This window comes from Cavia porcellus, unplaced genomic scaffold, assembly GCF_034190915.1.
Source record: "Cavia porcellus strain 051 isolate PalLab524CR breed Dunkin Hartley unplaced genomic scaffold, mCavPor4.1 scaffold_2, whole genome shotgun sequence".
Taxonomy (NCBI): domain Eukaryota; kingdom Metazoa; phylum Chordata; class Mammalia; order Rodentia; family Caviidae; genus Cavia; species Cavia porcellus.
In genome coordinates this window covers 117101028-117120773 of record NW_026947485.1, presented here as the reverse complement: position 1 = coordinate 117120773, position 19746 = coordinate 117101028, and the positions used below count along the sequence as shown (strand labels likewise).

Sequence of the window (19746 nt, the reverse complement as noted above, 5' to 3'; positions counted from 1 at the left end):
TCTTTTCTCTACTATATTTGTGAATAAATTTTTAGTAAATACTGTTTTAATGCTCTTTTAATTTAATCCAACCTCAGTTACTAGTTCAAGTGGTTCAGGACAGTACTACCTAGAAGGCACATGAAGACTGCATAAAGAATGTCTTCTTAGTTTTAGATTCTAAAGTCCAGACTGTGAACCACCTTGTGCTACTCACATGGTGCATGGTCCTTGTATCCGCATCCTGTTTTACAAATGAGTGTGTGATGTGTACAGAACAGAAGATGCTGAATTTGAAGTCCAAGAGGTAACATAAGGCAGCTCTCGCAGGCCCTTCAAGCCTCAGCTCTTTTCTCACTGTCGGAGGCAAATAGGTGCACAGTGCAGACCCTGAACTGCTCAGGTCAACGCTTCCAGGGGTGCACTCTTCCGTGTCACTGCCCCGTGGCATGGATGAACCACATCAGAAAGCATCAGTCTCTCCAGTGGGTGGTCCCCGTCACTGTGGTCACTAAAGGACCGTGGGGCAGGGCACTGTGCATCACTAGAGGATGTGGTTCTAAGTCACTTCCATGTTGTCTGAGAACACTAATATTTCAATACCTGGCTTTCTGTGATGCATATTTCAATTTGACTCTATTCTAACAATTCCATTTTTTAAATACTGAGAAAGATTGAAGACCACCAACAAGATTTAGTAATACATATTTTGTATTTAATTTCAGAATTATACAACTTTATATTGCCCTGATTTGAAAATCTCTCATGTGACATTAGGTTTAATTGGAATATATTTAGATGAAGCAGTATGTCTGATACAGAAACAACATTCCTGTGTGTTCTGCACTGGAAAGTCCATAGCTCCAGCAACCTTCACCAACTGAGATACTAACTTTTTAAATAAATACTGCAAAAAATAGTATTGCAGTCCATGCAAATATTTGAAATTCGAGCATTTTTTAAGAAATTCATAGATGACTATACATGCAAATTGGGGAACAAAGCCTGACACAAGACAGGATGAAGGGAAACAGTAGTCATCCTCGTATCAGTAATTGTTGAATGCTGAAAAGAGAGAAAACTGCTTCTGGGTGATTGAACAGGCTTGAAAAGAAGCAGCATGGAGTAGATTTGACCCAAAGCAGCACAGAAGTTCCCGGCTACAGGATCATGGTGATGAAGGGACATGGATCGTGCTCTTGGGTTTGGCAAAAGCAGATTAAAGTAGCATTGGGCACCACTCAAAATAAGTGATAGACTCAGTGATTATCACTGGCCTGGTCAGGGTTTGCATGCTGCCTTCACACTGGAACAATGTGGAAGGAAGAACGTGGTAATCGCGGGTGCTCAGCCAAACACACACCCAGTAAGCACAGGAGACACCACTGCACGTGTGTCAGCAGGAACAAACACGTTCCTGTTGGTTCATGGTATCATAGTATAAAGGAATTTAGTTGAGACTGAAGGACAGTGTTATTCAATAGTCAGGACAGTGCTATCCAGTAACTTTTGTTTCTTGTGTGCGATCTGCAAGCCAAATATATCTATGCCCCTCAAAGACATGGATTTCCTGCAGGCTCGGTTACAATGCGTATATTTTCCCCTCAGAATTTCTACTAATATTTCCTCCAGGCCAAGGAATATTTGAGGAGAAATGAAATAAACTGTTACTGCATAAACATTCTGGAATTCCCTGGATTTGCAGACCTGAAGATCAAGAGGTATGCATCATTCAAATTCAGATTTTAGTTGAATCTATAGCATGTTTAAAAGAGAGACCGGTAATTCTTACACATTTATCAATATTGCAGAAAAATTACACATATCTTTATAACAATGGCATTTTTGTTTGCATGGTATAAAATATTTTCACCTATAACTGCAAATGTCTTATTAAATCCTTAAAGCAGCCCTGTGAGTTTTATTGTCTCAACCTAATATAAACAGATACTAAGGCTCAGGGAATTTGAGGAGGGTCCAGGATCACACAATGGATTCATAATGTGGCCAGGAGAAGAGCTCAGGTCATTCTGCACTTTGTCTCACTGTATGTCTACTCCTTCACAGCAGAAAAAGTGATTCCCCGGTAAAGTCATTGAATCATTCTAGATGCTTCCTCATCATTTACTCGGTAACAAAGCACAATGAAATGATAACCTCTCTCAAAAAAAGTATAGCTGTGTCTCGTTGTTCTCCTCGTAGTGACAGCTGATAATAAATTCAACCAGATAGCTTATTTAGAGTTGGAGTGCACATGAGGGAGACCAGCTATCAGGCAAATTAGAGCTTTTGTGAACAAAAAGGACAAGGCTGGGACCAGCACACAGTAAGTTTTCTCTTCACTCTCTGGAGAAGGTAAGACAGTGTGACATTGTAAAATATATTTACAAATAAGGAGCCAGTTAGAACATAGACACAGAGGAAGCAGGGAGAAGTTTAAATAACCCCCTAAATTACCTGCTCTACCCTTTCAAAATTATTTTAATATATGTGCTAATTTGTTTCATTTATGCAACTCTTTTCTCTCTATTCATAGAAATGAAAGTTTTGTGCTCTTTTCTGTTGGTTTCCTCTTAGTGAGAGAGAATTTTTATGTCTGTGTCTCATGCTCTGAGTAGCTACTTGGAAGATAAAGATACACAATGTGTCAACTACAGTTGTTCTCAATTTTGTTATGAAATTTTGTTCTGTTGTCACATGATCTTTTAAAATTAAAAACACTTAGGTGTGAGTATGGACAGAGAGCCTCAAAAGGCATGGAACTATACAAAGCAGATGTTTGCCTTGACTTTTGAGGCCTTGAGAGTGGATAAAAGTTAAATCTGAAATGCAGACAGTGTGGAAACAACAGAAATGTGGCTGATACGTGGGCAATTCTCCAAACACATAGCATCTTTCTAATGCATAGTCTGTTAGAGCATATGCCTGGCATGCACAAGGTCTTGAGTTTAATCCTCAACACTGCAAGTAATAATAATAAGGCAGGATATACAGATTGCAAATGAAATGAAATTAAACATATTATTTGGAAAATTTATAAAATCTGACTCGAAAGATTCTGAAATTGACAGAATGAAATAAAAAGCAAATACTGTTTGCACTCTTAAAAACAGCAAGGTAAATTATAATAATTTTTATGATTTCTCAACTATAAATATTTTTCACTAATCAAGTCAATGACTAAAGTTTTAAGAGATTCACATGGTTGGCATATTTTATTTGATAAATGCAGTCGCAGTGTAGCTAGAATCCTGGGCCTGATAGAACAGAGTGAGCTGATACTTTCGGTCCAAATATTTCCCGACTAACAGACTCATCTGACGGTTCTGGCCAGATTCGCACTGGGAAAGGAAGGGTTTTGCAGCTCCCTGTTTCCTGCTTTATCGTGGAGACCAAAACTCAACAGATGCAAAATACTCCTTAACACAGTACAAGCACAAAGTAAACTCTTCACGATGTCAGTACTACTGTTTTCAGTAGTATTACTTTTTCTGTGCAGCTTATGAAGTGCTCACAGTTTTAAAATATTTAGAGTATTAAGTTAGCTTGGTGAATTTAGCTCACAGTTTGGTAAACTATCTTGTACATACTTAGCCTTCAAACATGAAAAATCCAACTTTACTTTCATAACATGTGTATTTTTATTCATTATCACAACATAAAATTATATGAGACACAACCAATGAGATTTTCTTAATAAGTTGTATGAAAAAATTCCATCATTTTTAAAATTCATCATTTTTAAAATTTTTCTTAAAAATAACCAAATATTACTTTTAAATGGTAATTCCTTCTTTATTGGATGATTTTTTTATGTCTGAACTTACAAGAATACTTTGTACCACCCAGTTCATTTAAGCCCACACAATTTGGGTGGACTGACGGGAAACGTGTGTTTATGATACAGACTGCTCACACCAAAGCTAAGGGACGGACACAGACAAGTCACCAGAATCAAAGACATTTTAAAGGTGGTGCTTATTCTGATAACATTGGTGCATTTAAAAAATGACTTCAGTTTAATCCACCTGTGGCAATATATTCACAAATACACACTCCACACACACATACACACACACACACACACACACACACACACTCTCTCTCTCTCTCTCTCTCTCTCTCTCTCACACACACACACACACTGTACCTTGGTGTGGTGTACATATAACTTAAGCTGTTATTATGAGTATTATTGTAGTACAGTGGCATCTCCTGACATCTGGTCCAAATAATTAACAATTTTTGATTAGTAATCATTAGTTTTATTTAAAATTGGTAAAGATTGAATTGTTAACATGTCAGTTCTAAAATACATTTTTTGGTGTTTTCTTTTACCTTTTAGAATTCCTATTCTTAACAACTAATTTACATGTTGTCATTTTATTTCCCCGGGAACAGCATCCTCATTTTATCTGGCACATTCAAGGCTGCTTCAGTGTTACCATGGGGTCAATGGAAGGACACAACTCATCCTCCACAGACTTCACCTTCCTGGGCTTGTTCACCAGAGAGGAAACCTCGGGTCTTCTCTTTGCCACCATCTCCATCATCTTCCTCACTGCACTGATGGCCAATGGGATGATGATCTTCCTGATCTACACTGACTCATACCTCCACACACCCATGTACTTCCTCCTCAGCCACCTCTCCTTCATCGACATGCTGTACATCTCCACCATTGTGCCCAAGATGTTGGTTGACTATCTTCGAGGCCAGAGAACCATTTCTTTCATGGGATGCACAGCTCAGCACTTCCTCTACCTCACCCTGGTAGGGGCTGAGTTCTTCCTGTTGGGTCTCATGGCCTATGACCGCTACGTGGCCATCTGCCACCCACTGAGGTATCCTGTCCTCATGAGCCGCCGGGTGTGTTGGATGATCATAGCAGGCTCCTGGTTTGGGGGCTCTCTGGATGGCTTTCTCCTCACACCCATCACCATGAGCTTTCCCTTCTGCAGCTCCCGGGAGATTCGCCACTTCTTCTGCGAGGCGCCCGCCGTGTTGAGCTTGGCCTGTGCAGACATAGCCTTGTATGAGACGGTGATGTACGTGTGCTGTGTGCTGATGCTTCTCATCCCCTTCTCCGTGGTGATTGCTTCGTATGCCCGGATCCTGACCACCGTCCACCGCATGAGCTCCGTGGAGGGGAGAAAGAAGGCGTTTGCCACCTGTTCATCCCATATGCTTGTGGTGACCCTGTTCTATGGGGCCGCCATGTACACCTACATGCTGCCCCACTCTTACCACACGCCATCCCAGGACAAGGTCTTCTCTGTGTTCTACACCATCCTCACACCCATGTTAAATCCACTCATCTACAGCCTGAGGAACAAGGACGTGACTGGGGCACTGAGGAGGGCACTGGGGAGGCTGAGGTTTTCCCAGAGAGTGTCTGGAGAGGCCTTCTGAGGGTTGGTTCCATCTCATGGGTGTGGGAATGGGAACACTGAGCCAGGGCACCCATGTCTCACTGTAGGAAATCAGGGTTCATTGGACAGGAATGCATGTCTTCATAACCCCTCTTTCTTCATCCCTTCTTTCCTTTCTTATATCTTCCCTTTTTCCTACCCTGTACACATGTATTCAAAATTAACACCCAGTGCCTTCCAGAAATATACATGGAAATTTTGCCCCATACTTTTGCCTCTTGTAGGTAGAAAAAGTCACTCAAAACTTCAAACATTATGGACAATATCAAGGGTTGCAGGAGCGAAGAAGGGATTCCTGGTGCTGGTGTGCAAATCCAGTTCACTATCTGAAGAGACAGGGAAGGACATGTCCCAAGAGCCTCTCAGAAAGGCTGTGAGCTGTCTTAATGCTCCCATCACTCTGGGGGTAGGAAGTCACTGAGCTGAGTCTTCTCAAACAGCAACCATTCTCACTACAGTCACAAGGTGCTGTTACTTCATGTAAAAAATCAGTACTTATCTTTTGTTTCTTTGCACTCCATGAGTGAAGACTATGCATGTGGTAAATTACATCCATCCAGTGAGTGAACACCAAGGACACCACCTGGAGATGTCCTGAGAATGCAGGAGCCTCCCCAAGCACTGGGGAAACATGTGACTCTGCAGGTTGGGAAGGCAGGGAAATGCTTTTCAGAGGAGTTAAAGTATCCTTGAGGTAAACCATTCCCTATCTGAGCAATACAGGCGAGCTCACATTTATCTCCCTGCCCCAACTGACTCTGGATCTGAGGACAGAAAGCATGTGGTGTAAGGAATTCCTGCAGGGTCCCAGTGGTGGCTCCATTGGAATTTGAAGGTACCATGTGGAAATGCCTTTACCAAAACTTAATCATGGCACAGTCAACCTACATGGGTCAATTTTTCTATAAAATTAATCACTTATTTATATGTGCTGTCAGGGTCTTATCCTCTAAACATAACACAAACAGAATACATTGAATTCTAATTTGCAGGTAAGGACCGTGGACTTCAACCATAGGCCTTCCATAAAGTGGTGCTTTTATTTTTGTGTGTAGTAGATAAGATCATTTCTAGAAATGTTGTCAGTAAAACATTGCATCCTACAGACACAGCTTTCTCATTCATTCAGTGAAAGAGACAAAGCACTCAAGAAATGCTTACTCCAGTGGAAGAAAGACTGTGTCAAGAGACAAAAGCAAACCAAACAAAAATAATATACACACTATGGTGTCTGTGATAACAGTGACTGAAGCTGAGCAAACCAACATCGTGGGTCCAGCACATTCAGGTCATGTCCTGATAGATGAATTCATAATGCTCCCCAGAGACAACCACAACAGATGTACAGACTGCCCGAAGCTCACTGGCCATGAAATGGAGAAATGCACTGTGACATACTCATATCATAAAAGTAGATGTTCTACTACTCCTGCAGCCACATAGACTAATCCTAAAAATACTTTCATGCTAATGAGGTCACAAGAAGTAATTTATGTGATGTGCAGACCCAGTAAAACTAACTCTGCACTTAAAAGATCTATTTTTGGATGGGTATGTGGGCAAGCTTCTGGGTGCTTCTGCTTTTGTTTCTTCATATGCACACTAATTACACACCCACGGCTCAGTTTTACATAATTAAAGTTCAAAACTTTTGTGTATCTAATATGTTAAACTTATGCTTAATAAAATGTTAACAATGCAGCCCATGATGTAACGTATATGTGATATAACACAGTAAATACAGGGACATGGTGGGTGTTGTGACAGGTGAGAGGCTGCTTAGCTGTGATGTTCAGGAAGGTGCCTAAGGAGATGTCATTTGAGCAAAAGCAGGACATAGGAAGATGCAGGTACAGAGCCCTTCATGCAGGAAGTGCAGCAGGTACCACTGTCCTAGAACAGGGATGCTGCATTCAGACAGTAGGACAGTTTCAGATCCAAAATAAGTGAGCAGAGAAGATGAATCTAAAAATGCACAGGGAGCAGACCAGGGAGGAGCTTGAATGCCATGGTACAGAAATAGGAAGTTTTGATCATTAGAAAAAGTCAATGTAGGGGAGGAGAGCAAGAAGTCAACAAGCTAAGACCTCCTGTGAGTCAGTACCATGCATGGGCTGACTGGGGGAGAGCCAGACCCCAGCTCCTCCCAGTGTGTGAGCAGGAGACAAGAAGAGCCAACTCCCCACCACCGCCACCCCAGTGCAGGCTGTGATGACAGCTAATGAAGTAAAATACAATTTAATGCTTGTAGGGTTTAGTATTTCACTATCTTTGAGGCCTAAAGCCTGTGATCTGATCATCCATTCACAGCATAACAATATGCAATGTAGCATCTATGGAGGATCTCCTTCTGAAGGTGGTGGTCACTGTTCATTCCATTATCTTGTTTCAAAATCCTGTATCATTCTCATTGTTTTGTTGGGTTGGGTTTTATTCTGTTTTATCTTGTTTGATTTTGTTGTATCTGATGGCATAGGCAGCTATTTTGAAGATAACAAGATATATTATGATAGTCATTTTGGATTTACTATTATCTAGTTTTGAAGTCCTGTATTATGTTAATTGTTTTGTTTTGTTTTTTGGTGGGGTATTTTGTTCTATTCTGTTTCCATTTTGTTTCATTTTACTATGTCTAAAGGTATCAGCAGCTATTTTGAAGAAAACAGGAGGCATTATGGTAGTGCTTGTTGATTTCCTATTACCTTGTTTTGAAATCCTCTGTCACTTACACTGCCTTGTTTTTGATTGGCTTTATTCTTTTATTTTGCTTGGTTTTATTCTCTCTAAAATAAATACTTTTAAAACAAGAAAAGAAAAAGCCATTATAGGAGTCATGTAAAAAGATGATTCTCAGAATAAGGTGTTGAGGGTATTATTCCAGCTGCTTTATGCAGAGTGTACTTCAGGAAAAACAAAGCAGGAAAATCTCTGATAGAGGATTTTTATAGGGAGACCCTTGCAGCATGGGTTAGAGTTTTATGAACAGATGATCACAACTGGACAGTGCAAGTGCACTTTGAAGTCACGAATAACAGAAGGTGAAGAATGGAGCATGTGCAGTGGCAGGACCAGCGGAATCTCATCTCCAGGATCTCAGGCTTGGAGAACATCTATGTAGATGTTGAATCTATGTTTCAATATTGAATAAAGCAGTTTTTACAAATTTAACTGAATTTTTATTTTTACAAGGGTTAAGTATATTTTGTTTGAGTCTATCAAGTTAAGCAAGAGACACCAAGACTACAATGTGATCACATGTGTTGGGAAGTTCTATCTTGGTACAACAGTGAAAGTATATTGCTAGTCTTGCCAGATGAAAGAAAATTGCTTCTGGTGCACCTTGTAGATAGGTATGGAGGAAAGGGCATCTGTGAAATTAGTAGCTGCATACAAATTCCCAGGAGATGTGCTAATCTGCTCAACTACAGAAATGTCCGGTAAAGCAGTTGCAATTTAAATCATCCCTTGATTAATCTGCTGGTAACTCACTATTATTATCTGAGATTCCTCTTGCTTCTGTATAGTCAAATAGGAGAGCTCAATGAGGATGTGATGAGAATTACCATGCTGCATCTTTCAAGTCCTTTCGATGACACTATTCCTCCCAGGGATGCAATTTTTTAAATTTACTATTTTCCCAGGTAGACACAATTCTTTTGATGATTTCTATTAGCCCTTTCCCACCATAATGCTCCACACTATGCAGGCTAAGGAATCAGTATGGGGGCTGAAGATTCTCCCAAATAATAAGTAGATCTATCTCATTGTGTATTCTGAAACTAGAGAAATGTCCACAGGATTAATTTTGAAACCCACTAGACCCATTCTAAATTGTACCTTGGCTAAATCTCCACAGATTGCCTGGTGTCCACAGGCCCCTGCTCTTATTGGAGGACCACAATGATATTTTAGATATCCTTGAACTGGTGTTCAGAAATAGTGTCCAATAGTTTCTGAAATTTCAGATCATTTCTTTTCCATGTCCCCAGTGTATGGTACCCTTGATAAAATGTCACAGGTCACTTTGGGGAGGATGGTAAAAAAGATAAGTACTATAACTTTATGGCAGTACATTAAGGTCATTCCTCTAGAGGATCTGGACTTCTCTTCATTCAGGAGTTTCTGAGCCTATAAACTGTCTCCTCTGGAGATTGGTTGAGGAGCCATTTTTCTGTATCTTTATGATTGTAAGAATATTTTTTTTCCATTTTCAGAGAGAGAGAGAGAAAACAACTTTGCAGACTTCTTAGTTTATATCTGGGAATACCGTGATTAATTAGTCATGGTCATAGGTCTACATGTCTCAGGTCATATTGATCTTTGATTTACATCTGCTATCCATTATAGCAAATACACTCCTTTGTCTTGGTGATTGAGTTTTTCCACTAGGCCCCTGACACCCCAGGATCCAATTAGGCCTACTGCATTTAAATTTTCCATTTGAGTAACTGTGCACCCCACCATAAGTGTGGGCATACAGAGAAAAGCAATGAAGAATTTCTTTAAGGGCTCTGGTGCTCCCATCACAGGTGGCTTGCTTAAGAAATTTTCACAGACTGTATTACGTGTACCCTTACACTGCTTTGTTTTGTTCTGTATTTTTCTCTTTTTCCTTTTAAATAAAATTAAAAAAAAAAAGAAATTTTCACAGAGAAGCAAGAAGATGGCAGCTTGCTAGGCAGCTGGGTAGAAAGCCTCTTTGAGAAAAAACAGCTCAGATGCTAGAATTTGACAACATGGAGAGGGCTGGGTGAGTGGAGAGTGATTCTTACTACCCCAGGAGGAAACTGAAGGAAAAAGAAAAATAGGAAGAGGAAGGAAAGACACAGGTGGAAGGCTGGAGCCAGATGCACTCACTGAAACCTGTTCTGTGCTGTGCTGGGTGCACGGTGGCATTGGACAATCCACAGTCATGCTGAAGCCAAAGCCATGGATAATGGGAGTTGGTGAGTCCAGGGCCCTTGGTGGGAGGATGCAGCACAGTGTGGAGTACAGCCAAAGTGGAGAGCGGCATTAATTCTTGGTGAGTGCTGGAAGTTGGATACTGTGGTGAGTATGGCTGACTGGAAGATATCTTGGAGTGGGACAGAGCCCAGCACAACGGTGGCATCAGTCAACCACTCCTGGCCCAGGGAGGACTGGCAGGATCAGCTTGGGCTGAGCCACACCCCTGGTTGGGACCCAATAGCCAGGGACAAAACTGCTCAGACCCAGAGTGGCCTCCCCGCTCCTGGCTGTGCTTGGTGGACTCTGGAGTTCTGGGCAGGCAGGTGGGCACCATTGGTTCCAGAGGCCAGGTGGCCTGGTATAAGTGCTCTGTGCACTTTCCCCTGAGTCCAGCTAGTATGAGACCCTTCCTCCACCCTGGCCAGGAAACTTTATGGCTTCTGGGTGCACTGGACCAGTGCAGCAGGTCTTGAGCACCTGCATCGGTGTCCCTGCTCATGGCTGTGCTTGGTGGACTCTGGAGTTCTAAGCAAGCAGACGGGCGCCATTGGTACCAGAGGCCAGGTGGCCTGGTGTAAGTGCCCTGTGCACTTTCCCCCAAATCCAGCCACTTTGGGACCCTCACTCAGCTCTGGCCAGGGAACTTTGCAGCTTCTGGGTGCAGTGGACCAGCTCAGTGGGTCCTGAGTGCCTGCAACAGCTTCTTTGCTCCCAGCTGTGCTTGGTGGACTCTGGAGACCTAAGCAAGCAGACAGGCACCATCAGTTCCAAGGCAGTCTGGTGTAAGTGCCCCGCACACTTTCTGCTGAGTTCAGCTAGTTTGGGATCCTCACTTGGCCCGGCCAGGGAACTTTGTGGCTTCTGGGTGCACCGTACCAGCACGGCGGATCCTGAGCAGCTCTGCAATGGCCTCCCCTCTCTGGGCCATGCTTGGCATACTCTGGAGTTCTAAGCAAGCAAGTGGACACCATCAGTTCCAGAGGCTGGGCTTGAGCCAGCCTCCTCCAACCCCAGTGACCCTCTATCAATACCAGGACCTGGGTAACCAGAGTCCTAGGAGCTGAGGGCATGGAAAAGGATTTCAAACAGACTCTGTGGAAGCCTTAGAACAACACTTGAAACACAGAAATACAGGAAAATGACAAAATGAAAGACCCAATTACAATCCCAAACCTCGAGCCTATCCAAAGACCTTAAGAGCGATGTACACAGAAGAAAATATATGCCATACACCTGAAATATCAGACATAATAACAACTGAAATAAAGAAGAAACTCTGGGAAGATTTAAAAGAATTCAAACTAGAAATAAGTTCATAGGTAAAAGAAGAAATGATAAAATAAATGAAGGAGATGCTGAACATATCTAAAGAAGACACAGTTAAAAAATTGGAGGAACTAAACAAAAAGATAGAATCCCTAGATGAGTAATATAAGAAACAAACAGAATAGATAAAGCAGATGCAAAGGAATACACATGAAATCAAAAATTCCATTGCAAGTTGTAAAAGCCACCTCAATGAAAGTGAACATAGAATTTCAGACCTCGAAAACAAGATTGTAGGTAGTGAACAGGAAAGGAAATATCTCTTAAAAAAACAAGGAGTCAGGAAACAACAACTCAACAACTGCAAAATGACTCAAAGAAAAACAACATAAGATTGATAGGGATTAGGGAAAAAGAAGGGGACAACATAAAAGATGTCAAGAGGATAATTAGAGAAGTAATAGATGGAAATATTCCAAACATGAGATTGGAAACTGACATCAAGACCAGTGAAGCATATAGAACTCCAAATAGTCAGAACCAAAATGAAAATGTGCCCAGAAATAAAATAATAACCATCCCAGAAATTAAACATAAGAATAGAATATTAAAAGCTGTCAGAGAGAAAAGACAGATCACTTCTAAAGAAAAACCTATTAGACTCACAACATACTTCTCAACACAAACAATAAAGTTAAGAAGAGTGCAGAGTGAAGTATTCCAGATCCTAAAGAAAACTGATTTTCAACTTAGACTGATGTACCCTGCAAAACTGTTCTTCAAAACTGATGGATAAAAAAAGATATTGCAGGACAAAGAACAGCTGAAGAACCTCACGATCACCAAACCAACCCTGCAAAGAATACTGAAATAATGTGTAGATACACTTAGGAAAAAACCACTAAGCAAAGCAGACAATTAAACAGAACAGAAAGATAAAGATGCAACAGCAGAAAGATAACATATCAACAATAAATTAACATATAACAGTTATAACCATTAATGTAAATGGTCTCAATGCACCAATTAAAAGAAACCGACTGGTATAATGGATGAAGAAACAAAATGCAACCATATGCTGTCTACAAGAAACCCATTAATCCAAAAGTACACTCACAGACTGAAATTCAATGGATAGAAAACAATACTTCACGAAACAGGAACCAAAAAAAAAAAAAAGTGGGAGTAGCCATTTTGTTTGCAGATAATAGGAACTTTAAACCAACAATGATCAGAAGAGATAAAGAAGGTCACTACATTCTGGTTCCGGGAAAACTTCAAGAGAAAGTGATAACTATCTTAAATACATATACACCAAATTCCAGAGCACCCAGTTATATAAAACAACTATTAATAAAAATGAAAAATCAAACTATCAGTAACAGAATTAAAACAGAAGACTTTAACACACCATTGACACCAAGTGACACATCAAGCAGACAGAAAATCAGCAAAGAAATAAAAGAACTGAATCGCACCTGTGAACAAATGGACTTGAGAGACATGTACAGAGTGTTCCATCCAACAGGATCAGAATACACATTCTTCTCAGCAGTACATGGGACACTCTCTAAAATAGACCATATATTAGCTCACAGAACATATTTAAATAAATGCAACAGGGTTGAAATTACCCCTTGCATGCTATCAGACCATAACGCTATGAAACTAGAAATTAATGACAAAAGATACTGCAAAAATCTCACTAACATATGGAAAATTAATAACACACTCTTGATAATTAATAGGTAATGGGGAAATTAAAGAAGAAATTAAACAATACCTACAAGCAAATGAAAATACAAATAAAACTTACTGGGATCTGTGGGATGCAAGGAAAGCCATCCTTAGAGGAAAATTTATTGCACCGAGTACCTGCATCAGGAAAACAGAATGAATACAAATAAATAACCTAATGTTATACCTAAAACATCTAGAAAAAAAGGAGCAAGTCAAGCCCAAGGCCAGAAAAAGAGAGGAAATTACAAAAATCAGAACAGAAATCAATGTAATATAGTGTAAGAAAACATTCCAAAGAATCAATGAATCAAAGAGTTGTTCTTTGAAAGAATAAATAGAATTGATAAGCCCTTAGCCAACCTTATTTTAAAAAGGGAAGAAAAAGCTCAAATTAATGCAACAGGAAATGAAAAAGGTGAAATCACTACAGACTCTATAGAAATGCAGAAGATCAATACCTATTTCGAAAAACTCTACTCTAAAAGGTTTGATAACACAGAATAAATACACAGATTCCTAGAAATATATGAAGTACCAAAGCTAGGTCAAGAAGATGTAAAACTGTTGAATAACCCAATTTCTATCAATGAAATTGAAAATGTAATTCAGTCCTTACCTACTAAGAATAGCCCGGGCACAGACAGATTCACTGCAGAATTCTACAACAAACACAAAGAAGACCTAATGCCAACACTCCTAAAACTCCTCAGTGAAATTGAAAGGGAGGAAGACATTCCTAATTCATTCCTGGAAGCAAATAAAACCCGAGAAAGACCCAACTGAAGTACCAAAACCTGAGAAAGACCCAACTGAAAAAGAGAATATAGACCAATCTCCCTAATGAACACAGATGCAAAAATCCTTAATAAAATATGGGCAAATAGGATGCAGCAAATTATCAAGAAAATTATACATGATGACCAAGTGGGGTTTACCCCAGGCATGGAGGGATGGTTCAACATACATAAATCAATAAATGTAATCCACCATGTCAATAAAGTCAAAAGTAAAAATCACATGAACATTTCTATAGATGCAGAAAAAGCATTTGATAAGGTCTAACATTCATTTATGATAAGAACTTTACAGAAAATTTGAATAGATGGTCTTTACTTCAATATAATAAAGGCCATCTATGACAAAACAACAGCCATTATCACACTGAATGGCCAAAAATTGAAGGCTTTTACTTTAAAATCAGGCACAAGACAAGGACATACCTTATCAAAATTCCTATTTAATATAGTACTAGAAATACTAGCCAGAGCAAATAGACAACAGAGAGAAATAATAGGGATAAAGATAGGAAAAAAAGAATTTAAATTATCATTGTTTGCAGAGGACATGACACTCTACATAGAAGACCCCCAAAGCTCCATTGAAAGACATTTAGATATAATAAATACATTCAATAATGTAGCTGGATACTAAAAAATCAGTATCATTTCTGTATACTAACAAGAAAAATCACAGAGAGACAAATAAGAGAAGCCACACCCTTCACACTAGCAACCTAAAAAATGAAATATTTAGGAATCACTCTCTGTGTAGGAAAGACCTACACAGGGAAAATTATAATATACTGAAAAAAGAAATTGAAGACAATCTCAGAAAATGGAAAGACATCACTTGCTCATGGATTGGAAGAATAAATATTGTGAAAATGGCCATTCTCCCAAAACTGTTACACAGATTCAATGCAACCCAAGTAAAAATACCATCAATATACCTCATTGATCTTGAGAAACCACTCCTAAAATTCATCTGGAGTGAGAAGAGTACTAGAATAGCAAAGACATTTCTAAGCAGCAAAGGCAAGGCAGGTGGCATCACAATCCCTGACTTGAAGTTATACTACAAAGCAACTGTAGTAAAATCAACATGGTACTGGAACCAAAGCAGAGCCAAAGATCAATGGAATAGATTAGAAGATACAACCACAACTACAAACACACTCAACCACCTTATCTTTGATAAAGGGGCAAAATGGCTTCCCTGGAAGAACGACAGTCTCTTTAATAAATGGTGCTGCAAAAACTGGCTCTCTATATGCTGAAAACCAAAACTAAATGTATCAAAGATCTGAATATTAAAAAAGAAACACTAAATCTATTGGAAGGTAAATTGGGTAAAAATCGTGAAGATATAGGGGTAGGTAGAGAATTCATGAACAGGAATCAAACCACATGGGAAATGCTTCCCAGAATCAATAATGGGGATCACCTATCATCAAAAAGTTTCTGTTATGCCAAAAGAAATCTCCAGCATAGTGAAAAGAAAACCCTCATACTGGGAAAAAAATCTTAGTGAATTGTCCCTCAGACAAAGGACTTCTGTCTAAAACATACAAAGAATTAAAAAAAAATCAGACCCCAAAATTCAAAGATCCAATCCAAAAATGGGCATCTGAGATGAATACACAATTCTCAGATGAAGAAATACAAATGGCAAATAGATACATGAAAAAATGTTCATCATCATTACTCATTAGAGAAATGCAAATTAAAACCACACTGAGATTCCATCTCACTCCTGAAATAATGGTCAAGATCAAGAAAACCACCAACAGCAAATGCTGGAGAGGCTGTGGGGAAAAAGAAACTGTCCTTCACTGTTGGGAGGGGATAGACTGGTGCAACCATTGTGGAAGTCAGTCTGGAGATTTCTCAAAAAAGCTGGAATTGGAAGGCCCATTTGTTCCAGCTATTCCACTTCTTGGCATATTCCCAGAAGAACTGAGAACATCATACCACAGTGACATATGTGCACCCATGTTTATAGCAGCACAATTTGTAATCGCCAGATCTTGGAAACCACCCAAGTGTCCATCAACTGAGGAATGGATAATAAAGTTGTGGTATTTTTATACAATGGAGTACTACTCAGCTATAAAGGAGGATCACATTGACATATTTATAAATAAATGGGTGCAGTTGGAGACCATACTCAAATGGTATAAATCAAACTCACATGTATGAATACCGAATAGTTTCCTTAGTCTAAGAAATGATAAGAATACTTAAAAGTATGTTGTAATTATGATTCCGGATCATATTGGTTTGAAGCCATATAATGTTTTCACATATTAATTGGAATGGTTTTAGTCTGGGTTGTTCGATTTTAGTATATGTGATAGTAAGAATAGCTATTTTGAAGAAACCAACACAACATAAAAGCTAGTGCTGATTTAATATCATCTTGTTTTGAAGTCCCATCAAGCTGTGGTACATCTGTTCCCACTGGTCTTAACATGTTTTATCTTACTATATTTCACTATATTTGATAGTATAAACAAAAATTTTATAGGCAAAGAGATAATATAGAAACTGTTGTTCATTTTCTATTAGCTGATTCTAAATACCCTGTAATTCTCTTGAAGGGCTTCACTCTGTCTTGATATGCTTGATGCTATAGCATACAAAGTTACACTCAATTCAAGGAAAGAGGCACTATGGTGACTACTATTATGTTAGATTATCTGGTGGTGAAACACAATGATGCTTAAATTGTTTGGTTCTGACCTGTGTTGTTCTGTTACAATGTCCTCTTTTATCTCAATCTCCCCCCCCCCTGTTTTAAACTAATCTATTTTCTCTCATTTTTTTAATTAAGGGAAAACTAAATTAAAAAATAGCAGGACATATTATAGTAACTTTTTTGTTTTCCTATTAACCTGATTTGAACCCGGCTATTGCTCTCCCCATCTTGTTCTGTCTGATTATTCTATATACTATTTTGTTTGATAGTATCAAGTTTGAGGGTATAGGCAACCACTTTGAAGGCAATAAGATATTCTATAATGCCCATTATGGTTTGACCATTATCTTTTCTTGAAGTCCTGTAAGGTCTTCAGTATAGGTTTTATTGGTCTTGTTCTGTACTGTTTTGATCAATTCTATTATCCCTGATGATATAGAAAACTCAAATTAAAAATAGCAAGAGGCACAATGGTAACTACTTTTGATCACCTGGTATTCTATTTTTGCAACATGTACTATGCCCATCCTTCTGTTCTAACTGACTCTGTTTTGCTTAGTCACATTTGGTTTTATTCTCTTCAAAAAAGTAATAAGAACTGTGGGAGTAATAAAACCCAAAAGGTGTAATTGTTATTGTAAAAAAGAGAGGAAAGGAAGGTGGACTAAGGGACATAACCACAGGTATGTTTGAGTGTGTAGGATGGAAAACCATATTACTGAGCTTTTGTTGGATCATTGAATGGAACTGTCTCCAATATCACTGTATGAATGTCCACTTTATATGCTTTAATTTTATAATTTGGACAACTGTTTCTAAGAAGACAATATGTAACCTATTAACTAGTGATTTCTTACTGTATATTTTTTCTTGAAATTCTGTATTACTTGTACCCTTTTACTGCTTTTAAAATGTTCTTTCATTTTTCTCTTTAAATAAAAAAGAAATGATACAAATACATAAAAGTATGTGGTAATCATGATTCCCCATTATGTGGCTTTGAAGCCTTATAAAGTTTTCACTCATTAATTGGAATGGCTTTATTTTAGGCTGTTTAATTTTATTGCATGTGTTGATACGAAAACCTATTTTCAAGAAAACAAGACATCATAATAACTAGTGCTGATTTAATATCATCTTGTTTTGAAGTCCCACCAAACTGTTGTTCTTCTGTCTCCATTGATTTTATCATGTTATATCTTACTGGTTATTATTATATGTGATAGTATAAACAAAATTTTATATAGGCAAAGAAATAATAGAGAAACCATTGTTCATTTTCTGTTAGCTGGTTCTAAATACCCTGCAATATTTTCATCCTGTTGTATGGTTTTACACTATATTGACATGTTTGATGCCATAGTATATAAAGTTATACTCAAATATTTCAAGGAAAGAGACACTATGGTAACTACTGCTAAGTCAGGTTATCTTGTGGTGAAACACTATGTTTCTTAAATTGTTCTGTTCTAACCTGTATTATTATTGTTATGTTGTTATGTCCTCTTTTATCTCAGTCTCCCACTTTTTAAAATGTACTTATTTTTTAATTAGGGGAAAAATTTCTTAAAAATTAGCAGAATGTATTATAGTAACATTTTGATTTCCTATTAACTTAATTTGAAGCCCTGTATTACTCTCACCATCTTGTTTTGACTGATTTTACTCTATTTTGTTCTGTTTGATATGTCAAGTTTGAGGGTATAGGCAACTACTTTGAAGGCAATAAGATTCACTGTGATGCCCATTCTGGTTTGACTATTACCTTCCTTTTGAAATCCTGTAATTTCTCCAGTGTTTACATTTTATTGGTTTTGTTCTGTACTGTTTTGTTCAATTTTATTATACCTGATGATATAGTCAATTCTTTTTAAGGTAACAAGAGGCATTATGGTAACCATTGTTGATTACCTTGTATTCTGTTTTTACATCATGTACTATGTCCAATCTTTGTTTTGACTGACTGCTTTGTTTTGTCACATTTGGTTTTATTCTCTTCCAAAAAATTAATAAGAATTGTGGGATTAATTAAACCCAAAATGTGTACATGTTATTGTAAAAAAGAGAAGAAAAGAAAGTGCTCTAAACTATACAACTGCAAATGTGTTTAGGTGTGTAACATAGATGACCCTATTACTAAGTTTTTGTTGGATCATTGAACACAACTGTTTGCAGTCTCATTGTTTGAATGCCCACTTTGTATGCTTTAATTTTGTAACTTGAACAATTATTTCTATGATGACAATATGTAATCTAGTCACTAGTGATTTCTTACTGCTTATTTTTTTGAAATTCTGTATTACTTGTACTCTTTTACTCTTTTGTTATTTTTCTTTAAATAAAATTTTAAAAATACCATTTCATCCCTGTAATGTCTGACACAGCACAGCCTATGTTCCTGAACATCTTTGCTAGTTGACTGGCTCAGAGGAGATGGGCCAGCCCACAGTCCCTGCATGCCCCTCAGATATCATCCAACTGGAGAGGGCCAAAAGCTCCCAGCCAGCATGCTTCAGAAAAAACATAAGCAATACAGAGAAGGCTTGAGATCTCCAACACACACCTGTCTGAAAAAAAAAAACAGAAACATGAAAGAGCAAAAAATAAGAAAAAACCTCCAGCTACTGACCCTGGGAAAATAAGCCCAAGAGAGGTAAATACAGAAGAGAACCAAAGCAGCAATCATGCAATATTGCAATGATGCAATGATACCACAACATCAGCAGACATAAAAAATACCTTTGTGACCTTATAGATGAACTTAAAACTGAAATTCTAACCCAACTGAGGCAAGATATAAACAGATTAATAAAAGAAATGCTAAGCCCTTCTCAAGAAGACACAGGTGGCAGAATGGAGGAACCCAAAAAAGGAAGAGAAATCTATGGTGAAGAATATAAACAAA

The 19746-nt window shown here is 38.4% G+C and overlaps 1 protein-coding gene across 1 annotated transcript; it reads left to right on the top strand.

Moving 5' to 3' along the window:
* Positions 1-4311: 4311 nt before the first annotated feature.
* LOC100716601 (olfactory receptor 2T1) lies at positions 4312-5391 on the top strand. The gene has a single exon (XM_003479504.3). It carries the CDS (start codon positions 4426-4428, stop codon positions 5389-5391), a length of 966 nt encoding a protein of 321 aa, XP_003479552.3. The 5' UTR covers positions 4312-4425.
* Positions 5392-19746: the final 14355 nt, after the last annotated feature.

Bases quoted from the DNA above. Each gene is read 5' to 3' on its own strand.
- LOC100716601 (XM_003479504.3), top strand. From the start codon at position 4,426: ATGGGGTCAATGGAAGGACACAACTCATCCTCCACAGACTTCACCTTC.